Here is a 27,633-nt window from a genome sequence, read left to right as displayed (position 1 = left end):
GCCAGGCCAACATAAATAAATAAATAAAGGAAAATAGGCCTGGATGCCAGCGATTATATAACCTTCAGTAAGGCAAACAACCACCACCCCAAGACCGGCTTCCTGCTGACTTCCCACGTAACAATGCTTTGGCTGGACCCTGTGAGAATCAGGGGATGGAAGATGACACCCGCTCCACGGACTTCAAAGGCCCTGACCCGATGTTTCCTCCCCTCTTCCCTAGGCCGGCCAAATGGTACAGCCAGGAGCCACCTCTCCAGACGGGCCGGGCTGGGGCAGGCTATGGCCAATGTGGGGCTGGGGATGGGGGACTGCCTTCTGTCCTGGGTACCCTAGGGACCAACACTGAGGTAGGGAGGGGTTAGTGGGGCGTCATTTCTCTAAAATGAAGTGTTTTTTTTTAAAGTACAGCCAGGCAGGCCCCGTGAGGACTGAATGAAAGGATGGGGAAGTGGAGCCTGGAGAAGGGAAGACTGTCTGAGGGGGATGATGGAGGAGACTTGGTCAAGGCTGAGCCCCCTCTGGGCCTCTACAGAGCGAAGGAGTTCAGACGAGCCACCCTCAGGGGTCCCCCCTAGTGCTTGACTCTGTGAGCTGGGAGGGACCAGGACAGGGGCAGAAGAGGAAGATTTAGGCGTCTTTATCCCTGAGAATTAGAGCTGAGGTTCTAAAACCCCTTTGGGTGATCTTCCATGAACACCCAATCAGAATGTTTTAAAATATAACATTATTATTACTGATGCTATAAACATTATTTTAGATATGCTACATTAAAAAAATAATTAAATATCATGTACACAGGATATTCTATAGATTATGTTCAGATCATTCATAGAATTAATAATTCTCTATATAGCTCTACTTCCTTTACAAAGCTGCATTTTACTGCACATTTTTTATGACCAGAGTGCTGGGTTAGTTGAGAGGAGGAATAAACATGACATAATGTTATAATTCTAGGATTTAGGGATCTAGAAGGGGCCTCTCAAATCGACTCCTCATTTCAGAGAAGGAATCAAAGGCTCATCTAAGTAACTTGCACAAGGTCCCGTAGGCCATCAGCATAAGAGCTGGGATTTGAACCCAGTGCCCTGACCTTAAATTTGCTACTCTTTATGATCCCTTAAAGCATGTTCCTTTGAAGGGGCTGGGTCCTTTGATCACCGGCCCCACCAGCAACCACGTGAAGGCAGGCTGGATGTCCAATCTTTGTTCTGGCTATGGCAGGAGACCCATTTTACAGAGGAAACTAGAGGCACGGGCAGCTCAAAGAGGAAATGTCCAGAGTTCGCTGGAGTTTATTTATAAAACAAAGAAAAGAAAAAGGAAGCCAGAGCCCATGTGTGGGCCTCTCGGACATCAAGGTCAAGGGATGGGATGTGTGGGAAAAAGCAGCTGAGCACCTGCCTTTGAGTCACTAAACAACTTTAAACCCAAGGATCTGGGTTCAAGTCCTCCCTCTGTCACTACTCGTGTGACTCTGGGAGCTTCAGTCTCCTCTGTAAAAGCAGGAGGTTGGTCAATATGTCCACATGACAGAGGCAAGTCCCTCCAGGCTCTGGGGGAGAGGGCCCGCGAGGCCTATCCAGCTCTCATTCTAAGTGTAAGTAAATCACTAAGGAAAAGCCCCTTCTCATTTCTGGCCCCAGTACCCTCTACTGCTCTGAAGGCCAAAGGTCAGAGGCCCTGGAGTTCTCAGTCTGAATGGCAGAGCTCAGGAGAAAACCTGGAAAGCCTTGTGTTGTGTGGGGCCTGGGGACAACCGGAGCGGCCTGAGCCAGCGGCCACAAAGGTCTGGGCTATTCTGGGAGGCTTCTGCCTCGGGACGAGGTCACGAGCCCCGGGCCTGCGGCTGCCAGGGAGCCAGACAGCTGCGACGGCCATCTGAGACGCGGCAGGAGAGGAAGAACTCAGGCTGAAGGGGCTCCCTGTGGACAGTGACAGTCTGGAGGAAAAGATGAGCAGGGGGCGGGACTCACGAATGGATGCCCCAGAAGCAGGCCGGGGAGAGGAGACTCTGGAATCAGGGATTTCAGGCACCCTGCTGCTTAGGAGGATGAACCAAAAAACCCAGAAACCTATGGCTTTGTGCCTGAGGCAATGGGGTTAAGTAACTTGTCCAAGGTCACTCAGCTGGTAAGCATCAAGTGTCTGAGATCAAATCTGAACTCAGGTCCTCCTGACTTCGGGGCAGATATTCTATCTACTGTGTCACCTAGCTGTCCCTCAGAAACCTATCTAAAAAGGTGTGTGTGGGGGGGAGAGAATCCTGCTTCTAAAGTTGTAGGACATGGGTCCCAAGTCTACCTGGGACCCTCGTGGAGACATTCAGGAAGACCTAGAAGAACCGAGCCGAGCCAGGACCTCCCCTCCCAAAGCAACAACTCTAAACACTATGAGACTGTCAAGTTGAACTCAGCCCCAAAGCAGTTACTTCCCAACCTTTTTTTTTTTCAGAAATGGGGAATTCTGGGTATAGAACATATTATAATGGAAGGGGTCTTCAATGTACTGCTTGATTTTGCTGACACCCCCACTTCCGTTCTCTGTTATAAAGAAGGGTTTTCTAGGAGGGAGAGGGACCCTTAGAAAGGGACATTAAAAACAGGAGAGGTCCATGTAAAAATATGCGCATGCACATGTAGCTAAACATGGGCCAGGTGCTGCAGACTAAGGCCCTCCCTGGAGGCCTTCTCACAGAGCCCCGAGGGTCCTCACAAAGGGAGCTGGGCTGCAGAGTCCAGATTGTGGAATCCCCCCACCCCCAAGAAACTCTCCACTACCTCTTTTGGCCTCTCCAAGGGACTGAAGCCAAAAGGCAGCCCAGCATTATTAATGGGGAGGAACAGGTTATAAAAGATTCAGGAGATGTGGCTTAAATTAAGACCCCAGCTCTTATTGGGAAAGAAGAAGGGAGGAGGAGAAATGGTTATCAAGTTAGGAAGCCCCGAGTTCAAGTCTTCCTGTTTGTAATGCCTCTGGGAATGTCACTTAATTCCTTCATCTCTCTCTGTACCAGTCCCTCTCCCTTTGTCAGGGTTCTCCAAGATGATAACTTATGAAAGAGGCACCAATAGACTTTCTTCTCTAATCAATGACTTCAGAATCTGAACAAAAATAAAGAAGTTATAATAGTTATGGCACTTCCTGACATCTAGATAGTTCTAAAAGTCTTTCCCAAGCACACTATAGGCATTATCTGCCTACTGTTGTGAAAGATACAATGGATAAAGCACCAGCCCCAGAGCCAGGAGGACCTGAGTTCAAATTTGACTTCATACAACTGTGTGACCTTGGGCAAGTCACTTCACCCTGACTCCCCCAAAAGCATTTTCTCTGGATTAGTGCCTACTGGATAAAAGAACTGCATTTCTGTAGTTGAATAAAAGTATCATGACATAAACTCATCTTCTGTACATTTACTGACAACATCTTTGGGATCCTTCTGGTATAGGATAATTATGATTAGGTTATCTCAGTGGATAAAGTGCTATATGTGTAGGAAGGAAGAGAAGACCTGGATTCAAGTACTGTTTCTGATGCTTTTTAACTAGCTGTGTGACCCTAGGCAAATCACTTGGGCTCCCTTAGTTTCCTCACCTGTAAAATGTGGGGCAACAGTAGCATCTGAAATGTCAGATGGAAAGTGCTTTGGGATTGCTGGACTCTCCCAGAAGTGGGCAGCTTTCTCCCTCCCATTATCTCCTTCCCAGGCCATTCCCACCACATGGATTTGAGCTGGAAAGAAACCCTAGCCCCTTCTATATGTACATATCCCCCTTCTACTTCATAGACGAGGAAACTGAGGCACAGGGAGGGGCCCGAGTGGTCAGCATCAGCAGGAGCTATTATTAGTGGACTTATAGAAGAGGTGGAACAGTCTCCGTGGGCTGCCTCACAGTGGCACAGAGAGAGCCCTGGGCTAGCTGAAGCCTGGCCAGGAACCTGGGCCCCAGCGAGTTCTGGCAGAGAAGCGTGAGCCTAGAAATAGGGCTGTGTGTTCAAAGGGCAGCCCGACTGAACTGGGGCAAGCCCGTCAAAGAGAGCTAGGCCACGGGGCAAGGACATCTGCTGGCCCCACCAACTGCTTCCCAAGTCTGCTAAGCAATAGGTGGCTTGAACTGGGGAAAGGGAGGGAAGGAGGAAGGCAGAAAGGGGGCAGGGGAGGGAGGGAAAGGGAGAGGAGAGAAAGGGAGGGGGGAGGGATGGGGAGAGCGACAGGAGAGAAGGGTAGAGACAGAGGAAGAGAGGGCAAGGGACAGAGAGGCAGAGGGTCAGAGAAGTGGAGAGAGAAGGAGAGGGCAAGGGAGATAGACAGATGGGGAAGGAAAGGGGAAGAGAGAGAATGAGAGGGGGCAGAGAGAAGGGGGTGAGAGAGAAGGAGAGAGGCAGGAGGATACAGAGACAGAGGAAGGGGGAGAGGGAAAGAGGGGAGGAAGGGAGAACGGGGAAGGGGAGAGAGGGGGAGGGAGGAAGGGGAGAGAGGGAGGGAGGGAGGAAGGGATGGAGGGAGGGAGAGAGAAAGAGAGAGACAGAGGGAGAGAGACAGGGGGACATGGTGGGGGGGGAGAATGAAATCACTGGTCTTTTGGATGTGTAATTAAAAGAACACATGGGAAAAGGAGGGTGAGTGGGGGAGAGAAGGGGGCCCAGAATCATTCCAAGGACATGAACCCCATCTACTCTCATTTAGCCTGGGATTCTCAATCAATCCAGAGTGAGTTAGTGCTGGGCCCCATTCTGGAAGTGCCATCAATATTGCAATAGAAGCCCAGCCCTGGCCTTGCCCTTGGACAGTCATGAGGGTGGGCCAAGACACTTGGGGTCCGGGAGCCCCGAATTTCTAGAAGGCAGCAGCAAAGGGGCCTGGGGAGGGCGATGGGGTGAAAGGGCCAAGGCGGGGCCTGGCCAGGAGGGAAGGAGCAGCTCGAGCTTTTCATTCCTTCAGGCTGACAAGATGAAATTCCTGGGTGAGTCAGTGGTTCTCTTCACCACCTTCTCCTCCTCCTCCTCCCCCTCCTCCTCCTCCTCCTCTTTCCCCTCAGCACCTGATGGCTGGAGGGGGCTGAGGCTGGCAAGGCCGGAGGCCGGGCGCAATGTGAACTGCCTAGCCTCCATCCAAGCCATTGCCCCTGCCGGGTGTCTTCTCTGAGCCTGGGGCAGTTGCGGGGGGGGGGGGGGGAGCAACCCATGTGGATCTTTGGAGGACAGGGAGCCAAGCATCCAGGCTCCCAGGCTGTAGGGCCCCCCCCCACCAGGGCAACAAAGCTCTCCCCCGGGCCCAGGTCTGTGCTTTCAACACAGCATTTAACTCAGACCTGGGCTGAGCCTCACCAAATCAGGGAAAACGAGCCAGGTATTTAAAATCCCACATGGTTTTCTAATGCGATAGAACCAAAGCCCAGTGTTCTGGGGACAACCCTGTTCTGAAGGCAAGAGTCCTGGGCTCAGATGGCCACAATGACACTTTCTCTACATCTGAACCTGGCTCTGCCACTGGCCCTTCCTGAACTCTCATCTGTAAAATGTCAAGGTCAGCCCTGCCTAGGGTTTCCTCCACTTTTGTGTGGCATTAGGGACCCCTTCTCACAATTGTTTTCTTAAAGAATGAAAACAGGAGGCATTTGCTTCAATTAGTGGAGAGTGAAAATACAGGTGCCATTTCCCCTACCCAAGTCCACAAACCCCAGCACAAAGGAATTCCATGGTGTCAGTCCCTTACAGTGAGATGGGAAGAGATCCCTGGCCCTCTTCAAGTCCCCAACTGACCCAGACTTCCCTCAGGCTCTGATAGCAGAGCCCACACCTGTGTCTCCCCAAAACCTTCCTCTTCCTGGCTACCCACTGGACTGGGGGGGTCCTTCTCTAACAGTTCACCAGCCGTACCCATAGAGAGGCATAATAAATGAGCTTCAGCAGCACGAGGAGAGCTGGCAGGGGTTCTGGAGGGGCCATGGGTGCTATGGAATAGGAGGAAGAAAGGAGGCTGGGCCCAGGGAGGGCGTCCCATCCTGCCTCCCCACCCCCCCACCCTGATGCTTTCCTTTCTGCTCTGGCTTCACTTCCAGTAAGGCTCCACTCCTACCTGCCATCATTCATGATTCTCCAAACCACTGTGTCTAGACTCAACTTGGCTACTAACAGGTAGCACCTGTAATGTAGCACCTCCAGGGCAGGCATTGTTCTGGTTGTTTATATCAATCTTCTCTGCCCTTATTTACATGTTCTCTCCCCATTAAACACCCAGCACTCCAGGAGCATAGAATGTTGGCCCTGGAACCCCAGAGCTTTGCACAGTTAGCACCAAGGGGAGACCAATAAATAGTAACTTCAGAGTGTGGAGACCTAGAAGGACAAGGTTTTTTTCCCATGCCCTGTTAATATGAAGGTCTTCTCTCTGAATTAATTCCTAGTGAGCTGGTATTTAGCTTGTCCTGTCTGTCACTCCCAATAGACTATAAGCTCCCAGAAGGCACAGACTGTGTTTTGCCTTTTACTTTTTTATATTGTCAGTCAGCACTCTGCCAAAGACACTCAGTAAATGTTGATGGATTGGCTGAAAGTCCCCTTCAAGATCGGCTAGGCTTGGGGTTCTCAGCTTGGATTCTGTAACCTTGAGAAAAAATTCAGGTAGCTGCCTTCCAGCACAAGCAGCTTCCTTCCTACTGCTACTGTCCTCACTGACTGCCAGAAGGGTCCAAGACACAAAAATGGTCAAGAACTCAGGGGTCCTATGCCCAGTCCCCAGTCATCTTCGACAGGTGGGTAAACAGGAAAGGAGGAGAGGTGATTTCATCAAGGTCCCAAAGGTGGTAGCACAGCTAGGATTAAAACCCAAGTACAATACTCTTTGCCCTCCTTTCATTGGTGATGATGGGGTGGCAGTGGGTGGCTGGTGAAGTTGGGGGAAGAAGTGGAAGAAGGGGTCAAGGACTCACCATTTTTAGCTTGTGCTGCTGAAGAATTTCATCCAAATTCTGTCTCTTCTTGTAGTTAAAGTAGAAGTTTTTACACTGGGACACTGTCTTGGACCCCACCATTCTGGCAATGGCTGACCAGTTCCGCCCATGTTCCAGGAGACCTGTGGGCAGGGAGGAAAGGCAAAAGGTGAAGCTTTGTCCATGAGATCAGGGCACCTGGTCCTAGGGAGAGGCCTGGAAGCTTCCTTTCATCACTTAAGAGGATTTTATCACAGAGCAGAACCTTTGAGGTCAGCTAAGTCAGACCCTTTATTTTATAGAGTCAGAAATGATGTCCCACAGGTAGAGATCAGAGCTGCTAAGGAGGGACCTTTATGCAGGTGTGGAAAATGAGGTCCAGCAAGGCCCATTTAGGGTCCAAGACTTGGAAATGGAAGGGACCTCACTGCAGGGGGGGAGTGTAGCCCAGAGAACTGGAGTGACTCCCAAATACCAGAGGTATGGAGTCTTATGATTAACAACAGCAGAGTTTGAGCGGGAAGGGTCCTCTGAGGGCCAAATCCATCAGCCTCAGCATGGAAAGAGGACACAGAAGCCCTGAGACCAAGGGGGTGAGCAAACACCCAGAGGAGGAGCGACGGAGAGACAGGAGGCTCTCCAGGCCCAAGGCCCAGAGCCTCCCTTCCTCGGGACTAAGGTGTCTTCTGTCCCACTCTGGCCACAGGGCCTAAACCCTTGGTCCCCCGGCCCTGCCCCAATCCTGGCGGTCTGGATGAGCCTCGCACAGGCCCTGACCTGGACACAACATTATTCCCAGCTGCAGAGAGGGGCCATGTGACAAGGCCTTGTTTTCAGTTCCCCACCAGGCCTGGGAAGGGAGGGAAAGGAACAGGGCTGGGCGGGGGCCAGGACTTCCCCACCAGCCGTCTGCACACACCTACCCACACGGCCCATGTGACCGGCAGCCTCCATCCTAGCCAAAGGAGCCCGGGCTTTTTAAGGACCCTGAGGGTCAGTGCCTGGAGGGGCTGGGACCCCAGTAAGCTTGAGGCCTCAGAGCAGACTTCCTTCCTCCTCCTCCTCCTCCTCCCACTCTCAATATTCTGATGACCCACGGCTCTCTCTGGGGGCATCCAAAGTCACTTGACCCACAAAACATGATGCATGGTGGAAGATCCCAAGGAGCAGAGCTCTAGAGGTCATCAGGACCAACCTCTCTTGTTCCAGGTAAGGAAACTGAGGCCCAAGGGAGGGAAGGGACAAAAGGTCACTCAGCAGTCAAGGGCAAAGGCGGGATCTAAACCCACGGGCGTCTGATGCTGGGGCAGCGTGATTTCCACGGCAACGGATCAGGAAGTGGCATCTAAAAGGGAAGGCTTTCCAGGCAAGAAGGAGAGCCGCCAGCAGGCTCTGGGGCCACAGAATGATTTCAAGGTCTTCAAGGGAAGGAATCTTCCATTTCTGTCTTTCCATGCAGTTTCCTGCAGGTGGGCAGGGAGTATGTCCCAGAGTTGCTCCCTCTGTCAAAGACCATTATCTTTTCTTTCCTACATAGTTTTTGTGAGTTACTGGGGTCTCTGAGGGTGACCAGCCAGCTCTGCGCCAGATCCCTGCCCACAATCCCACGCAGCCTCTTCACAAGGCCGGAGTTGTAGAGGCCTCCTGAAGCTAGCTCTGTCAACAGAGTGGGAGAGGACGCCCAGGGGTCAGAGAAGGAGCCCGCCCTCTCGGCAGGTGTGCCCTTCGACGCAGCATCTACACCGCAGGGAAGCGAGGAGGCCCTCCCACCGTGCCAGGCCACACCGGCCACACACTCAGACTCTAGTCGAACCCACATCGCTTTCAGAAGCAATGTCAAAAATGTATCCTCTGCTCCCCAGGGTGGAGGGTCCCCCAAGGGGGTATTTTCTAGGTCTGGATCAAAACCCTAGCTTCAACTCTCCCCTCTCTTTGAGGACAAAGCCTGGGATGACCAGGAAGGCTTTTTTCCAGACCTCAGCCCATCTGCCCAAAACACACACACACACACACACACACACACACACACACACACGGAGCAGACGTGTATATTTATATCTTTCTGCTCCTAGGCAGCCTGACCTTGGATATCCCAAGCCTCAAGTCCAAGTCAGAGCTGCCAGGCCACTTCTGAGTGGCTGAGGAGGAGGGGAAGGAGTCGGGTCCTTTAACCTTTCTATCCCCATAGGGTTGGGAAGCCTGGAATTAGACTTTAGCTAAATATATGAAACGCTCTCCCAGCTTGATTGAGGCGAATCGGCTAAAGGATTTCCTGGAGCAAAGCCACATCTGAGAGAGAGAGAGAGAGAGGGAGAGAGAGAGGAGGAAGAAGGAGGAGAGGGAGAGAAAACGGAGGAGAAAGAGAGGAGAGAGAGACACAGACAGAAACAAGGCGGAGGTCCAGGCTGGGGGCCCCCACGTCCAGGTGAGAAGCTCTCAGCCCGCCCAGACCGAGCCCCGGCACAGGGCAGCCCCCCGGGGGGACGTGCCGGGCTCCGGCTCGGGCTCCTCGGCTCGGGACCCCGGGGGCGCGGGCTCAGAACGGCCCCGTCCAGGTCCCGGGCCACGAGCGGGGCGCCGGGCCGGGCCACAGGTGGGCCCCTCCGGGAGGCTGCGCCCCGGGCCGGCCGGAGCAGGTGCCGGGCACTGCCGCCGCCGGGGCACCCCGCCCCCCCGCGGCCCGGGCCCCCGTCCCGCCCCCACACTCACATTCTCGGCTCGGAGGGTCCCCTTGGGCTAAGTTTTCCGGAAACATGGGGCGGCGGGCGGGGGGCGCGGAGGCGCGGGCGCTGCGGGCTCCGGAGCGGGAGGCGGCTGCTTCTGGGCCCGGCTGCCGCCGCCGCGCCCCGCCCCCGGGAGCCCCGCCCCGCCCCGCGAGCCCCGCCCCCGGGAGGCCCCGCCCCGCAGGCCCGCCCCGCCCCGCGAGGCCCCGCCCCCGGGAGCCCCGCCCCGCCAGCCCCGCCCCCGGGAGGCCCCGCCCCGCAGGCCCGCCCCGCCCCGCGAGGCCCCGCCCCCGGGAGGCCCGCCCCGCCCCGGAGGCCCCGCCCCGGAGGCCCCGCCCCCGGGAGGACCGTCCGCCCCCCAGGCCCCGCCCCCGGGAGCCCCGCCCCGCCCCGGAGGCCCCGCCCCCGGCGGGCTCCACGCGGCTTCTCCGCTCCCCCATTGACAGGGAGAAAGCTGTCCCCCCAGAAGCCAGGGCCGGCCCCGAGGGGACACGGCGGTCCTGGGGCCCCCGAGTCTCCCCCACGCCCTCCCATGGGGGGCTGCTCACCCAGCGCCCGCGGGAACCTCTCCTGCCCCAGCCCCCTGCCCGGGGGCCCGGGGGGCCGGGGCGAGACGGAAGCCAGGCGAAGGCGGGGGCGGCGGCATTTCTCGGGGGTCCCTGAGGCCGTCCTGAACAAAGACCTCCCTGTCCGGATGCAGATAGCGGCCGAGGGCAAAGGGGCACGGCGGGGGCGACCCAGGCGGGCCGGGGCTACTGAGGGGCTGTGCCCACCGGGTGCAGGAGCCCCCAGAAGGGCGGCTGAGAGGACCAGAGGCCGGAGTGCGCATCTCCGCAACTCCTCGGGGACATCCTGGGGGAGGGTCCCCCAAAACAGCACCAACAACCAACACAAACACAGCAAGACGCCGGGGTGCTTCCCTCTTGGCCCGGAAGCCCCCAGAGATTCCGACAGGCACCGATGCCCCCGGAAACGTGCTGTCCCTACCCCACCTGCCCCTTAGGGGCCCTGGGTCCCAATCTAGGGTGGGCCATCAAATCCCGGGGGAGGGAGGAGGGGGCCATCTTCTCAAGGTCATGGGGCAGGGGAGGAGGGTCTGAGGCCCGGGTCTCCCAGACTCCAAGCTCCGAGTCCAATCGCCAGCCTTCGGATTCCCAAGAAGAAAAGTTTCGCTTTAAAGCCCAAATCGATTCCTGGGATGCTGTGGGCAGACACCGAGGAGGGGTGAGGGCAGGTAGAGCCGGCCTGGGGGTCCTCCGGAGGGAAGGGGAGCTCTGACTGCACCTTAGTCACAAACCCAAGTCTCCCGGGAGCTGTCCCGGGTCTGATCCCGAGCCTGGGGGGTCCGGGACTCTGGCTTCTAACTCCACTCCACGGTTCCCACTGGGCAAGAGGAAAGCTCCAGACCCCCCAGACCCGCAGATCCTCTCACAGGGCCCCTGGGCGGTCCCAGAAGCACCCCCATCCCAGCCAAGATGAGCACCTGGCTTTCCTTAAGGGGAGAGAGCGTTGGAACAGGCCCCAGGCTCCTCCAAAGGGTTATTCCGAGGCAACCACAGCCCCATCAGAGAAAGGACCTAGAAAACCGCTACTGCCCTCAACCGAGGCTCCAAGTGGCTCAGTGACTTGTCCAAGGTCACAAAACTATCAAGTGTTCTGAGTCCCCAGTTGCCTCTCGGCCTCTCCTGTCCTGTCTCCATCCATTCCCTCATTTATAAAGAAGGGAGGAAGAAAGGCAGCTAGGTGGCACAGTGGATAGAGCACCGGCCCTGGAGTCAGGAGGACCTGAGTTCGATCCTGCCTCAGACACATAATAATGACTTAGCTGTGTGGTCTTGGGCAAGCCGCTTAACCCCATTGCCTTGCAAAAATAAAAAAAAAAAGAAAGGAAGGAAGATACACAGAATGTAAGAGATAACATGACCCCAAAGATCCTTTCAAGTTCTAAAAGGTCTCAGTTTCCTCTTTTGTAAAATTAGCAGCTAACCTCTGAAAGCTTTTCCACCTTTAAATCTAGACTGCAGGCTACTTACTTAGCCTGTAGGGTGCCTATAAATTAGATGAGCTGCCAGCCTAAATCAGTGAAGGGAATCTCCTCCCTGGGAATTCTCCACATTTGACAACATCACAGGGCTGGACCAAAACAATCACTACCATGCCTTTGGTCACTTAAGCTACCGGGGATTTGGGAGCTCTGCTAGTGGTCAGGAAAGACATCCCAAAGTTTAGAGGGAGCAAAGTAGAATGGGCGGCCTCAGGAGGGATGGGGGCTTCAAATCACAGGCCAAAAGAACCCTCCCTGTTTGCTCAGAGTCTAATGGAGGGGTGGGGGCTGAGGGGGGGGCGGGATGCACCTTGCAAACTTCTGTGTATGCACAAACACATACATATAAACAGCAGGTAACAACAGAGGCTCCAGTTGTGGGGGTACCTGGCAAAGGTCACCTGCAGGGGCGAGCCTGAGCTCAGCCCTGAGGAAGCCAGGGAAGACTGAGAACTGGGCAATTCCAAAGACCCTACCTGGGCTTCACTGATTCATTTTGCTCTAAGGACAGGGGAAAGATAGCACAGACCCAGGTTCAAATCCTACCTCTCACACTTACTACCTTGAGCAAGTCACTTGATCTCTCAGTCTCATCATCCACACCAGGGGGCTGGACTCACTGGCCCCTTCTGTCTCTCCCGGTCACTGCAAATCTACAGTCCTTTGTTGCACAACAGCCTTGCAGGTCCGCCAAGTGAAGACAGTCCAAGACTTTATCTTTGATGCAGGGCGTCAGACTAAGCAGGTTTTCCCTCCTCCATGGGATTGCTCAGCACTAGAGGAGGGTGGAAGCCCTTTGAGGGCAGCCCCTGGTTCAAATTGATCTCTTCTGATTTGCTGCTGAAACCTCCCACGCTACCCCTCCACATCAGGGTCAGAGCTCCTCAGTGGCAGCTCTGTCTGCCCCTCGCCCGTCCACATACTTCCTTCAGGTCAGGGGGTGGGAGGGGTGGCCTTATCTTGTTTTACTTCTCCTGAGCCAGGAGGAAAGTCTGAGTAGGCTAAGAGAAGGGGTCCCTAAGACTGTCCCTGGGCATCATCCCTAATTTCCTTTCTTGGCTTTATCACCTAGCTGGGGGAGGGGTGGAGAGGATAGGTGGAAATCCTCTTTTCATCCTCATTTCAATCCAAGGAAGAGTTCCCTCCCATTTTACAGATGAGGAAACTGAGGCAGGCAGCAGTTCAGTGACTTGCCCCCAGTCGTCAACCAGTAAGTGTCTGAGGTCATATTTGAATTCATATCTGATTCCAGACCTGGAGCTGTTTGCATGAGATCATCTGCCTACAGGATAGCAGGATCAAAGATTCAGAGGAAACCAAGGCCCAGGAGGTGAAGTGACTACTAGGGGGCACCCTATAACTTGTAAAAGTCCTAAAATCAGAGAGTATTTGGGTGGGTGCTCAGGGCTGACCTGGGCAGCCCTCCTTGCAGGTCCTGCCTCTGGTCAGACCTCCCTGCAATAGTCTAAGCGGTGTGGGGGCAGGCCACCAGAGTCCGCCTGCCCAGGGTCCGGGCACCAGTCCCTCCCTCTTCCTCTCTCCCTCCTTCCCTCCCCACCCCTGGGTTAGGGGCTGAACTTCTCTCAAGGTCAGTGGCTGCTGGGAGGGGGTGAGGCTTGTTCCCGGATGTGTCTCAGGCTGCCCGGGGAGCCTTCAGGATCTCCTCCCTCTGAGGTGGGAGACAGAGATCCTGGCAGACAAGGGGGGGGTCCGCTGAGCACCTGCTCCCGGCTGAGACGCCCACAGCATTCCTGTGGGCACTGCCAAGCTGGTTAAGGAGTAGAGGCTGTTCTGGGGGGTGCCCTCCCCACCCCCACCTGATCTCTCTGTTTACTGTGCCTCCAGTTACATGGGCACATGTCTCTTCCCTCCTGGAGAGTAGGGGCTGGGCTTATTTCCCTTACATCTTGATCATCTCAGTCCACAGAAAACAACGTGTCAATGAACTGAACTGCCCTGGCATCCAAGCCTCTTGGCAGGGCATCGGACTAAGCAGGTTTTCCCTCCTTCCATAGGATTGCTCAGCACTAGAGAAGGGTGGAAACCCCTTGAGGGCAGCCCCTAGTTCAAACTGATCTCTGATATGCTGCTGAAACCTCCCATGCTGCCCCTCCCCATCAGGGTCAGAGCTCCTTGGTGGCAGCCTGTCTACCCCTCACCCCCTCCACACACTTCCTTCAGGTTCAGCAGATAGCAGGTTGGGGGGAGGAGGGGTGGCTTTTTCCTAGGGAGCAGCTTGGTTCACATTTTCATTCTTCATCCATCCATCCATCCATCCATCCATCCATCCATCCATCCATCCATCATCTATCTATCTATCTGTCTATCTATGTATCCATCCATCATCCATCCGCCATAGCTAGGTCTAGTCAAGTGTCTGAGACGGAGAGTTAAGAAGTGTTGACTGGGGGCGGCTAGGTGGCATAGTGGATAAAGCACCGGCCCCGGAGTCAGGAGTACCTGAGTTCAAATCCGGTCTCAGACACTTAATAATTACCTAGCTGTGTGGCCTTGGGCAAGCCACTTAACCCTGTTTGCCTTACAAAAAAAAATTTAACAAAAAAAAGAAGTGTTGACTGAACTTAATACTCTTCTCTTTCAATCCTAGCTCTGTGTTACATAGAAAGCATTGATGAATTCTTTCTTTCCTTCCTCCTTCTCTTTCTCTTCTTCCCCTCTTCCTTTCCAGCACAATGGCTGAGAAAGAAGTATGCAATTTATAAATACTAAATATTGGAGCTACTCTATTGCTCAGGACCCTTTCTGTTAGGTTCTCTTTTCTCCCCATTATGGTGTGTGTGTGCATATGATATCTCTGTCCAGGCTTTGATGATGAGCCAATCAGGACCACTAACATGCTGAATGCCAACTGGAGTGCCTCCACTCCTGGGCATACCTGTGAGCAGACCCCTTCCTCCCTGACCCTTATGGACTTCCACAAAGCCTGGCACCCCACAGGAACCAAAAGGTAAGAGTGCTGCTACAAACCTCAGGCCAAACCACCTAGTGCAATCATAAGCTCCAAGACCTTGCTCTTCTGCCACCATGAATGTTCTGGGCCTGGCTGCTGTCCACTGGTGTGGAGCAGAGTAAGGCCAGTGGAGCTGGGGAGGTTTTAAGGAATGAGAGCTGAAGGGGAGGAGGGGCCAGAGCCCAGAGCTGGGTCCCAGGAGCTGGGATCCAGTCTCCTCATTGCACCTGCATCCCACCACTGGCAAGTCACATGTCGATGAGCAGGCATCCTACCCCGTAATTGTCCCAATTGCTGTAATTCATGGCAGACGAGCACATCAGGGCTTATTGCATTATTAAAAATGTCACTGATCAGGGATGCTGAGTTCCTATCAGCCCCCTTCCTCCTTCCCCTGGGCTGGGCTCACTATAACAACAGAGGCCTTCTTGCTGTCATCTTCCAAGCCCCCATCCCTTCAGTGCAGTGTGATCGGAGGCTTCCCGCCCCCAGGGAACCACTCAGAGACTCTGGGGACAAGAACCCGATTTCAGCCCCTTGGAGTGAGTGGCTCAGCTTGTCCACTAGTGACTCCCACCCTCCCTATCAAGACCCATGTGCTCCTCCTCCCACCCCAGCCCCATCCACCACTCTCAGGGTCAACACTTTGCTGAAGCAGTCTAGCGAAGACTGGCCTTGCTCCCCCCCCCCCGGGACCCCAAGAAGGTGAGCTGGAGACTGAAAGGGAGTGGAGGTGGGCACTGGCAGGCTTTCCCCAATGAGGCCCAAGGTGAGCCAGTGGATGCCCAGGGAACCCATCTGGTTTGCGGTGTGACTCAGCCAAAGCCAAGGCCAACGACAGCAGGCGATAGAGAGACAGTGAGACAAGGAGAAGTGGAGAGACCGAGGGGAAGACACAGATGGTGACAGATAAAAAGAGTAAGGGGCACACCTAGGGGTTATAGTCAGAGAAAGGGAGCTATGAAGAGAGCCACAAAGCTGGAGACCCAGAGAGGCCACTCAACAACCCCAGCTCTCCCAGGACAAGCATGTCCCCCTCCTCCTCTTGGTTTCTGGGCTGGCTACCAGAAGTCACCACTAACCAGGCCAAGTGCCTCCTAGCCAGGGGAAGGGTTTGAAATGGCCACAAGCAGGGGAGGTTCTGAGAACCTGTCCTTGGGCCCATACCACAGGGAGGGAGGTCAGCTCCTTGAGGGCAAGGCCAGCTTTTCATTGTCATCAGTAGCTTGCATTTTAATGGCAGAGGAGACCAACTCAACAACTGTTCCATGGCCCTGTTACAATGGTGAAATCCTCCAGACATCTAGTGACAGTCGAGACCAGACTCTGCCACCACACACACACACACATACACACACACACACACACACACACACACACACACACACACACACATCAACCAGTCCATGCATGTTCATTAAGAGCCTTACATTCTTCAGATATTACAGAAGGGAAGGCAGGGGAGGAGACACACACCTATACACAGACTGACAGCCAGAGACAGACCTGCCCTCAGGATGCTTACATTCTCCTAGAGAGAAAACCTGTGCACACAGACTGAATGATAAATTCAAAATAAATAGGAGGACAGGGAAGGAGAGCACCAGACCCATTTTTCCCACTAAGAAAGGTCAAGTGTAGAAGGTGGCAGGAGCCGAGCTTTGAAGGTGCAGCAGTCCAGCGAGGGAGGGGGGAGGAGGGGGGCAGTTCAGGCAGGGCTGTCAGTATGTAAAAAGCCCCGAGGTGGGTAGTGCTGTGTCTCCTGGAAGGAGCAGCCCTTGGGATAACTGAGCTGAACCTCAGAAGGCCTGAAGAGAGGATCCTCCACTTGGGCTGGAGGGTAGGTCAAGGCTGCATTGTGAAGCACATCAGAGGCCAGAGATCCTTGTCGCAGTGCCCCAAGAGGTCTCTGTTATTCCATGGATTCATCCCTCCACAACTACTCCCCAACACTGTCCATCTTCCAGGGACGCGGCTATTGCTCCCTAAGACACCACAATGCTCCCTACATCATCTGGCTCTGCAGCACTACAAATGTTCCCCAACAACGCTCCGAGAGCTTCCTCCACAAGGTGCCCCCCAGCAAGGCTGCTCCCCACCAAAAAATGACTGACTTCTCTATTTTTCCACAAAATGCCACCAGAAATCCCTCCAAGACCTTTGGTCCAACATGGTCTCTCCTTCCAGCATCCCAGCCACAACACAGCCAGGACTACATCCACACCCCTCCAGTCCCAGCCAGCCTCAGAGGAAGCCCTACCCCGGCTACCCTTAGGACACTGCAAAAGTTGGCATACACAGAGAAAGCTCTCCAGCTCCTGGGACACGGAGTCAAAGCCTGGGGGGGAGGGGGAGGGGAGAACGAATGGCCCAGTTTTGTGAGCTTCCAAACCCCAAGCTCAGCCCTTAACTGCTCCAGGATCCCAGACAGCCATGCCCAGGGCCTCCCCATTCCCTGTCCTACCACCAAACAGCAGCACCTTCGTCAGCCACAACTACGCAGATCAAGAGTGGGCATGCGGGCCTACTGCTGCGTCCCAAGGATGAGGTCAAAGGCAGCAGGGGTTCGCTTTTCAGAGGGGTCTCGTTTCCTCCTCACGAGAGGGACCTCAGCACCCTGGCTCTAGGCCTCTGGTCCAAGACCTCCCCTCTCATTTTACAGCCAAGGAATTGAGGACCAGAAAAGAAGTCAAGTGACTGCTGGAGGGCACACGGCCAGTGGTTCCCAGGATCTCCAGGACCACATTAGTGCTTTCCTCTGCACCACAGAAGTATAAGGCGCAGACTGGGACTTTTTTCTCCCATTTTTCAAAAAAACCAAATAATAGGACTGAGGCTGGCCAGGAAGCAACTTGTCCAAAGTCGCACAGTGAGTAAGAGAGGAATAAATTTGGGGCAAAGGGGATCCTGGTGTGCTCTAGGGAGGGGAACAATGCGGGGTGAACAAAACAGATATAATCAATCAATCACCTTTTTTAGCAGTATCCATCTCTTCCTCGGTCCAGCGAGAACTCTCATTCATTTCCAAGGAAGCTGGCAAAAAAAACAAATGCAATTAGGAAGTAGGCGGGATGAGGGAGGGAGAGGGGGACAAAAAAGAGGGAACCAGAGGGATCTTTCTATCCTCCTATGCAACCAGGGAGAGAAGAGCGACTCAGGCAGCTCTTCTGGGGGGGGGGGGGGGCGGAGTTCTAAGGAGTTTCAAGTGCTGGACTCTAATGTCAGGGTCAAAGCCTACCTTGGACCCTAACTGGCTGTGTGAGCCAGGGTAAGCTGGCTAATCACTCTGGACCTCAATGCCCTCATCTAGAAAATGGACATATTGATTCCTCCTGGGAGCAGAGGTGAGGGGAGTGACCTGGGACAAGGCCCTCAAGATCTTGGTCCAGAGAGGAAAGGACAGAACCTATCTAAGAGCTGCTTCCCTGCCAGTTGTCGAGGCAACCACACCCATCGACACCCTCATGTGCCAAAGGCCCTCACTGCATCCAACCATCTCTTCTAGCTACCACGCTGGTCTCATTGGCTAAACTCCTTGCGATAGTCATCCACTCTTGCTTTGCTTTCCTCTCCTCTCTCTGCAATCTGGCTTTTGACCACGTCATTCAGCTGACATTGCTCTTCCCAAAGCGACCACTGATCTTTCCACTGTCAAATCCAAACGCCTGTTCTTGGGGCTGACACTCCTTGATCTCCCTGCAGCCTTGACCCCATCGGTCATTCGCCGCAATCCTCGGGACCTCTCTCTTCATTTGCTCTTCAGTGTCTGATGGCTCCTCCGTGGTCTTCTCTGATGGCTCTTCAGCCATGCCCCACTCACCGACTCTGAGGGGTCCTTCAAGACTGTGTCCTAGGTCATCTTCTCTTCTCCTTCAGACTAGTTCATGGGGTGACTTCGTAGCTCCCATGGCTTCACTTATCCTCTCTACACAGTTGACTCCCACATCTCTAAATCCAGCCCCAGTCTCTCTCCCGAGTTGCAGATTCACTTCACCAGCCATCTCTTTCTTGGCCTTCTGGAAGTAGCTGTCCTGTTGGCATTGAAAACACAGCAGGCACAACACAGAACCCATCATCCCCCCCCCGATGCCCAAACCACAAGAACATCCTTATCCTTTCAAATGATCAGGCTGGAAACCCTCGGGGTCCTCCTCGATCTTCAAGTGCACCCAGCCAAGCATCCAATTCACTGTTAAATCCCATGGCTCCAATCATCTTTCACAGTCAGTCAGACAACCGACTACCTAATGTGGGTCCCACTGCCCGGCTCTTGGACACAGCTGGTGGGTCTCCCTGCTCGGGTCTCTTCCTGAGACAACCCTTTCTCCTTCCGGTTGCTGGGGCAAGGCTCCTAGCACAGGTCTAACCACACCAACCCCATTCAACAACCCCCTGCGGCTCCCTATCACTACAAGAGTCAAATATCAAACTCTCTGGTTCCTCAAGCCTGCCAGGGCCTGGCCAGTCTGTCCCTTTCTATCTGTCTATCCTCCTCCACCACCACTCCAAAAACCCTATGGAGGTGCCTGTGATCCCACTCCTCTGGACTCCATCTGCCGTCTCAGAGATGCCTGAGCGAGAGACAGCCTTCCTCCGGGCAGATCCCACGCCTTCCTCCTCCATACAGCCTCCTGTCACCCTGGTTTCTTTCAGGACTCAGCTCACACACCGCCCCGGCCAGCCTGGAGTGCCTTCTCCTTGGAGATAACCTTCTATCTACCCAGAACTGGATTCTCTGTGGATACATGCTGCTTCTCCCACCTGGATAGCAGGTACTTCTTCACCATTGTCACTATCAACAGTGCATGTAAATAGGAAGCACTTAATACATATTTGTTCATTGACTAACAGAATCAGGAAGGCCAACCTTAAAACAAGCCTAAGTGATGGAACATGGTTTTTCATGTGTTTCCTCTGATACATAGGTCCAAGATAACTGAAAGATGACAGCATGGATAATTTTCCAGTGATGAAAATCCCTGTAGGCAGGTGTGCTAGATGGCAAAGCCAGGTGAAAGAGAAAAACCAAGGACATGGAGGAGGGGAACAAGGAGATACCGTAAGTGGTCTGGCAGGAGACAGAGAATTAATGAGGGATCTGATGTCCTGAGAGAATCTGCAGCCTCCCAGCTTGGTCCCTGATAGCTGATCTCTGTTACCTCAGGGTCTCATTACAGGATGTGCCTCTAAGGTGGTGTGTGTGTGTGTGTGTGTGTGTGTGTGTGGGGGGTGGGTTGAAGGTGGGGATGACACTGGAGCAGGCATTCTATTTGGGGAGAGAATGGGGACCTGCTGTTGAATGATTCATGGACACAGGAACTCATCCAAATGAACAGCCTGAAGCAGAGACGTGGGTTTGAATCCAGCTGCACCACCTGCTACCTGGATGACTTTGGCAATGTCTCTGAACCTCTCTCCCTGTCATCTACAAAAAGTGGGGGTGGTCTAGCTGTCTTCTGAGGTCCCTTCTGGTTTCCTGTCTAGGACATGAGGAACACTGTTCCCAGGGGCCACATTCACTCTCATTATGCAAGGTGTCACAGAGATGTGATGAGAAGGGCTCCCCAGTCATTAGTCACTTTAAAAACAAGCCTTCTCCCACTATAGGGTCCTAAATACTGCTCTAGAAGCACACACACACACACACACACACACACACACACACACACACACACCCAACAGGACCACCGTAGGTCATGCTTCTGATAACCTGACTCCTGGGACTGACTGGCAGTGCTTCATTCCTGGGTGACCGGGGACACAAGGTGCAGCCCTTCAAAAACCAGTCAATCATAAGACCTCTGGAGGAATGCAAGGAGAAACCAAGAGTCCAATGGAGGAGCTCCTCAACACCAAGAACAAAGAATCTCCTAACAGTGGGGTAGCTGCAAGCTCCCCCAGCAGGGATGTTACGGACTGCCCAAAGAACACAGATTTGGAGCTGATGACCCAGGGAAGGGTCCAGGAGCCCTTGGACAGGCAATCTGATGAAGTTTATCTTAATGTGTAAAATAAAAAACAGAATTACAAAGGAAACTGATTATAGTGAAATAAAGATGCATTTTGCTCTTTTTAACAGCTAAGTTCAATGAACTCAAAATCCATGCAAAGATTGGGGTCTGTGAACCCCAAGATAAGAATCCTGGATCTCGAACAACCTAATTGTTTTACCAAAGGAAAAATCAAGGCCCAAGGGCATAAAGGGACCTGTCTAAAGAACACAAACCCTCTACAGATTTAGAGCCGGGAAGCCCCCCAGAAGCCATCTAATTCAGCTCCCTCATTTTACACAGAGGAAACAGGCTGCAGAAGAAAAGACTTGCCCAGGGTCACACAGGCAGCCCTGGGGCCATCACCAATGAACACAGTCCGGCAGGCAGATTCAGGCAGTAGGGAATCCAGCCCAGGTTTTCTGGTGCCCACACCCAGCCTCTCTCCCCTTCGCCAGCCACAGTTACCCCTTGGAGGGACTGCAGACAGGAGTCACCACATGGCTCCTTGATTTTTGTCACAACACCTAGAACTTCATCACGACAGATCCCTTCCATAACATCCAGACCTTCAGACAAGGAGGCCTCAAGGGAGCAGGCTGTGGTAAGTGAGTGCGTCATGGGCTCCCTTGAGACCTCCTGGCTGTTTCTGCTGGGCGGGTCGGAAGGTCTCCCGTCCTGCCGGGGCTGGGAACCATCTCTCATTAGCCTTTCACAGAGGCATGTGCATGTGTGCAGATAGACATAGGCAAGTGGGAGTGTATCTGTGCACATGCAGGTGCCAGCAGCCCCCAGATCCCACACAATCAGTTGAACAAAGTAAGCAAGACACTGTTTAAAGACCACCTCAGACTGCGGCGAGCACATTCCCCATTCCCCATCCCCCCCCCAACCCCCAGATTCCTCCAGTGATTCCAGGAAATTCCTGGTGAGAAACTACTTCCTACCAATGTCTACCACCCCTTCTCTTCAGTCCATCTTCAGAGGGTCTCCTAGGGGCACTGAGACCTTAATCAACTTATTCAGAGTCTCACAGACAGTCCACATCTTGACCCCTGGTCTTTCCAGCTTCCATTCCAGCTCTCCACCCATTATCCCACTCTGTCCAGATCAAATAGAAACAAAGTGATTTGGGGACTGGGGGAGACAATGAATGGAGGACTCAGGTCCTCCTGACTATGAGGTCAGCTTCCTATCCATATTATTTCTTTTACATAGTAAGCACTTGATAAATGCAGAGGGAGGAAGGGAGGGAGGGAGGGAGGGAGGGAGGAAGGAAGGAAGGAGGAAAGAGCAAGAAGAAACGAAGGAGGGAAGGAAGGGAGAGAAGGAAGAAAGGAGAGAGGGAAGGAAGGAAAGAAGGAAGGAAGGAAAGAACATTAGTTAGAAAATGGCTTAAGTGACTCAGAGAAAAAACAGAAACTAATCCCTTTGTAGCCAGAGACAAAAACAAAGCCCTTGCCTTCTTATGTTCTCTATGGGTCTAAGGGGCCACTGTCAGGGCCGGGATGTGACAATGGGAGAGAAAGGAGAGGTGAGGCCAGGGATGGGGACAGGGATTTTCCTCAAGTCACTTCCCTTCTGGCAGCTCAGTTTCCACCCCTTTGAAGAGACCATGTTCCCTAGTGGCTAAGTCAGTACAAAGGCAGGGACTCAAAGTCTATTTTCTTGCCTCCTCCTTAGGATTCCTTCCACTAGACTAAATCATGTTTCTCTCATGAACATCAAAGAAGAGAAAAAGGGGGCCTAGGCAGAGAGGGGAGACACAATGAAGCCCAGAAAGCCACTCTCCTGATACTGGAGAATATCTACTTCCATGGCCACATCAAAGTTTTAACACTTGGATTATTTTCGATCCTAGATTTCCTTTATTTCCTACTCCTGGCCAGGCTATCCCTACAGCAGCTCAGTAGTACAGAGAATAGAGACAGTGGATCTAGACTCGAGACTCAAGTTCAAATCCCACCTCAGTTACTTAATTAGTTATGTCACACCCAGCAAGTAGTCACTTCATGGCTCTCAGACCCAGTTTTCTGATCTATAAAATATGAATAATAACAGCTACCTCCCAGAGTGAATCAAATGAAATAACACATGTACAACACATAAGTTGATACACAAATCTTACCTTTAATTATTATCTATTATTGTTATCACAAAGCATAAAAAAGAGGAAAAAAATGAGTTCAGCAAAAGTGACCAACTTATCAAGTCTCATATTCTGAGCAGTGTACTAGGGCTAATTTTTTTAATTATTGCCTCCAGAAAAAAATAGGCCTACCTGCCCTTGCTCTTAGACATAGATTGTTGAATAAATCCAAATTTAGAAAGATATCACCCAGTAATGCTACAGTGAAGGTTACCCCCCCACACTTCCAGTAAGACACCAAAAGATGGGCCACTCACCTCACTGAACCATGGGTGGCAAAAGAACCTCCTAACCTCAATCCCTCTCCCATCCTCATTATGTTCTCAAAGGCAGTACTTCTCACCCCCTAGCTAGTGCATCCATAAAGGCCAAGCCCATCCCTGGAAAAGAGCTGAGAATGGGGGTGAAGGATCAACTAGCCCATCAGACAAAGTTGATGACTTGGTTGGCTTTGCTGACCTTTTTTTCCCTCTCTTAAAACAAACGGAACACTTTTATTACAAGGGATGTTTTATTGCATAGGGAAAGGAAATGAAGGTGATATAAAGTTGTCTATACCAAAGACTCACCCAGATCTGCATTCTGCTGAGGTGCAGCTGCCTCCTCATTATTTGCCTCATTGGCCATGGAGCGGGTGATGCGGCCCTTGCGTCTGCCCTGGCTATTGGCAGTTTTTCGACCTTTGGAAGTGACTGCTTCCTTTTCATCATTGTCCTCTCCAGAGGTGTCATCTGCCTTCTCCCTAATGAGGAGGAAGAGAAAGAGGGTCTATCAGCATGAAAAACACACAAGGGTCATATACTTCTCAAAAAATATTTGGGCTATAGACAATGATAAAAACAACAACAGTGAATAACCAACTGCATCTATATAGCACTCTCAGGCTTGCAAAGCACCTCATTCTATTCTGACAACGACCCTGGGAGGGATGTGCTATTAGTATCCCCGTTTTATAAATGGGTAAAGTGAGGCAGACAGATTAAATGACATGTCCAGGTTTACCCACCAGCAAACTAGTAAATGAAACTATTAAGGGTTGGAGGCTGAATTTGAACCCAGGTCTTCCTGAGTCCAGGTCTAATGCTCTATGTTACCTAGTTACCTTTGGACATGTAGGAATTCTAGTATACTACAGACCTATCTGCCAAAGTGGCACTGAAAGGACCCGTAGTTCATACATGGAGGGCGTGCTGGATATAAGGACAAAGGACTTGGAGCCTAACAAGTTGTGGGACCTTAGATAAGTCACTTCACCTCTTTGGGATTCAAGTTTACTCTGCTGTAAAATGTAGGGTTTGGGCTAGAGGTTTCCTCAAGCTCCTTCTAACACTAAAGTTCTGAATCTGTGGATTTGTTCAAGGAGATTTTTTTTCCAGTGAGGAGATACAATGGGCTCCTTTGCCCCCATCCCTGCAACTCCTGTGTCTTCCATTCAAAAATTAACAAACGCTGGTTAGTGCCCATCTGCCGGGCACTATGCAGGGATGCTAGGAGTTGGGATACAGAGATAAAAACGTCCCTGCCCACAGGAAGCTTACACTCTACCCAACTCCTGGGGACAATGCTGCCTTATCTTTGGGGAACCTAGATTCTGAGCAGGAAGCACCTACAAGGTCACTCTTCACTCATGGTCATTTAGAATCAGCATCGCCCTTCAGGCAGGTAGACCACTATCTGTATCCATATAACCTGAGCACCAGACGCAAGCCCAAGAGATCTTTCCTCATCCAATGGCTTCATCTGATGGGGGGGGTCCACAGGGGTCTAGAGGTTCATAGATTTCGGAAGATCTCAGAGGGCATCTGCTGCAAACCCCATGGATAAACCTTGGGCTCTGAGTTAGAGGAGGAGTGGGGAAGAGACCCCAGCGGCTCAGAGGGGCAGGGATGTGAATCCAGCCTGCAGTGCTGGGGGGAGGCCCTTCTCTGTGGGCCTGAGCCCCCTCATTTGTAAATCTGCCCCTTGTAGCTCTACATCTGAGACTGGTTGGGGTTCCGAGCTTCATACTCTTTAGAGTGAGGAGGCTGGACCTGATCACCTCTGCGGGTCCCTCAAGCCCAGTGAATTTCTGGGGGGCCTTGGTTTCCTCTTTTGGAAGATGAAGGGGTTGGTGTCAATGGCCTCAGAGATCCCATTGGCTGCAGAACTTGACTCCAACCTGGAGCTCTTGCCACCCCTCCACAAACCAACACAAGGCCACATGGTGTTAGAGGTTGAGGACATGCAAAACTCTGTTGGCACTGTTTTGGGGAGGTGCCTTCCTTGAGGCCAAGATACTAAGGGTGAATAATCTCCTTCCAAGGACCAGAGCTTCTGCGAAGCTGCCATGGGAGAGTTGAATATGGGGCCACTGAGATTTATCATGGGCTCCTCCTCATTCATCTTCCTGAAAGGGCTTTGCTGGGAACCGTCTGGAAAGACAGTCTATAATGAAGCCAGATGTTCTTTTAAGCTGCGTTGCCGGGCCCATTACAGGGACCAAACGGTCTCTGCCTGCCAACCTTTCCCAGCAGTGAGTCTTGCCTGGCTCCATTCTGCAGGGAGGCCGTCACTGCCCCCCACCCCAGGCTGGGTCTCAATCTGGAAGGGCTCAAGCTGACATCAATAATTCTGGAGGTGAGGGCTCCGCCTCAGCCGCACACCTATTTCATTCTGCGCTGACTCTTTTTAATCTCCTCCTCACCCCCACCTCCACCTCAGGAGATGTGGCCAAGGTGGGGAGGGGGAGAGGGGGGAAGGGGAAGACTTCCAAAGCCATCGCCTGGATTTATTAGTCTAAGAAGAGAGCAGGAACGAGCAATTCACTCAGGAGATCTCGGGGGGATTTAAGAAAGAGGCAGGCAGGGATGGGGGAGTGGAGCTGGAGGAAGGAGCAGATCAGGAGATGAAGAGAGAATGGGAAAGAGGAGGGGAAGGGAGTGAGAGGGAGATGGAGGGGAGAGACACAGAGACAGACATAGAGAGAGAGAGAGAGAGAGAGAGAATGTGGGGAAGAGGAGGAGGAAGGAGAGGGACAGGGATAGAAGTTTTGAGAAAAAAGGAGAAAGCCAAGAAAATAGAGGAAGAAGAATGGAGGGAGTTGAAAGTCAGACAGAGAGAGAGGAGGAGACAGACAGAGACAGAGAGGAAGGGGGAGAGAGAGATGGGGGGAGAGAGCAAAGAAAGACAGAAAAAGGGGAGGAAGGGAGAGAGAAGTTGAAAGAGGTATAAACAGATGGAAATGAAGACCCCAAGGCCTCTGCTCCTGTCCTGGCAGCTGCTATCTGTGGATGGGATGAGCCTACTAGCACACCCTGGACCAAGGGGCATGGCCCTGTGGGCCCTCACTTAGCCTGGCCCCTATCTGGTGGCCAACCTGAAGAGCAGCCCCTTTGCCCTTTCCTGCCCCCTGGCCCCACACCCTGGGGGGTCTGCTCACTTGGTCAGCTCTTCTTTGTCATTCTCAGTCTCTGGTTTGTCTTCTTCCTTCTCAGCCTCCTTCTCCTTCTCCTTCTCCTCCTTCTCCTCCTGGTTGCCTCGGGGCATCTGCTGCTGCTGCTGCTGCTGCTGCTGCTGTTGCTGCTGCTGCTGCTGCTGCTGCTGCTGTGAGAGAGGGGAAGGCAAAGGAAAGCGGTGAGGTGACCCTGCAAGCCTGGGCCAGATCCAATGGGGGCGCAGGGGCTTGGGACCCAGATCAAGCCTGGCTTTGAGCCGGGACCACCAGGGCCAAGGCAGGCCTGCCCCAGGACATGCCTCCTGAGGATCAGGGTGCACTATGGGAGGTGACCTGGCTTAGGAGGCAGGGGGGCCCATATGGACACATGCTGGCTCAAAGTTGCCATGCAAGATTGATGAAGGGAGCTTCTCTCCTAGGAACCCCCATCCCATGCCAGGCCAAGGGTCAGGGTGGAAGATGGAGAGATCCGGTCTTAGCATCTGGGCAATGTGAGTTCATGATTGTAAGACGTTACCAAGGGGCACAGTACATGTCAGTCAGAAAGAAGAGGAGCAAATAGATGCTTGGCATTCTAATTAGGACTCATCCCATCGTACCCAGTTATTCTCTAGCCCTCAGTGAGGCTGGGCCAGGCTGCCTCAGTTTACTCAACTGTAAAATAGGGATCAAAACAAACTCCCAGGATAGCTATGAGGATCAAATGACATGATATTTGTAAACAGTAGTCACTTAACAAATGCTTGCTCCCTTTCCTTCACCCCTCCCCTCATCTCCATGAATTCAAGCCCATTCAGGGCTGGCCATCTGCAAATGCCTTCCAACCATCATCTCCCTGACCTCAAAGAGAGAGAAACAGAAAATAAGACCCATGGCGAGGAGTTTTCTCATCACGTTTAGCAGAATGCCTGGTATAACCTGAGTGCTTAATAGATGCTTGCTGCCTGGCCTTTCAGTGAAGCCATAGGAATAAATCTGATCAGGAAACCAGCCATGGAATTCTCAGGGTCATTTGGGTCCACCCTGCCCAAAGGGAACCCAACAAGTGGTCACTATTGCCCTGGTGCTGCCATCTAAGTTGAGGGTGGACTGAGTTTCCCTGATTATTCTTTAGCTGGCAGTCAAATCTAACCCCTCCACCTCAGCTCTGAGTCAGGTATAAAGGGGGGATCCTACCAATATAGAAGCATCGACACCCTTGAGGAATCACAATATGACTGGGGAAACCAAATTCACCCCTGGTCATGATTCAGAGAGCCATGTCCTGGCTGGATGGATAGGTTGGAGGCTCCTGCATGCTCCCAAAAGACACCCCATTCGCTCTTGCTGGGGTTCAAGAATTTCCATGGGTCATGGAAACCAACATTGAAAGACAGATTTAGGGT

The 27,633-nt window shown here is 52.9% G+C and overlaps 1 protein-coding gene across 14 annotated transcripts in view; it reads right to left on the bottom strand.

Annotated features, from left to right (window-relative positions):
- Positions 1-27,633, bottom strand: part of NCOR2 (nuclear receptor corepressor 2) — a 302,271-nt gene that overhangs the window by 73,178 nt on the left and 201,460 nt on the right. For 11 of the 14 annotated variants that reach the window (XM_074205397.1, XM_074205400.1, XM_074205399.1 and 8 more), the window contains 4 exons: positions 26,234-26,397; positions 23,385-23,557; positions 17,647-17,709; positions 6,939-7,081 (listed from right to left, as the gene is read on the bottom strand). In XM_074205397.1, coding sequence (XP_074061498.1) covers positions 6,939-7,081; positions 17,647-17,709; positions 23,385-23,557; positions 26,234-26,397 — 543 coding nt within the window. The remainder of the gene's footprint in view (positions 1-6,938; positions 7,082-17,646; positions 17,710-23,384; positions 23,558-26,233; positions 26,398-27,633) is intronic. The other 3 variants (XM_074205398.1, XM_074205401.1, XM_074205402.1) reach the window with 3 other exon arrangements.

This window comes from Macrotis lagotis, chromosome X, assembly GCF_037893015.1.
Source record: "Macrotis lagotis isolate mMagLag1 chromosome X, bilby.v1.9.chrom.fasta, whole genome shotgun sequence".
NCBI classification, from domain to species: Eukaryota; Metazoa; Chordata; class Mammalia; order Peramelemorphia; family Peramelidae; genus Macrotis; species Macrotis lagotis.
The sequence above is the reverse complement of the archived record's forward strand: the minus strand, read 5'-3'. Positions and strand labels throughout refer to the sequence as shown.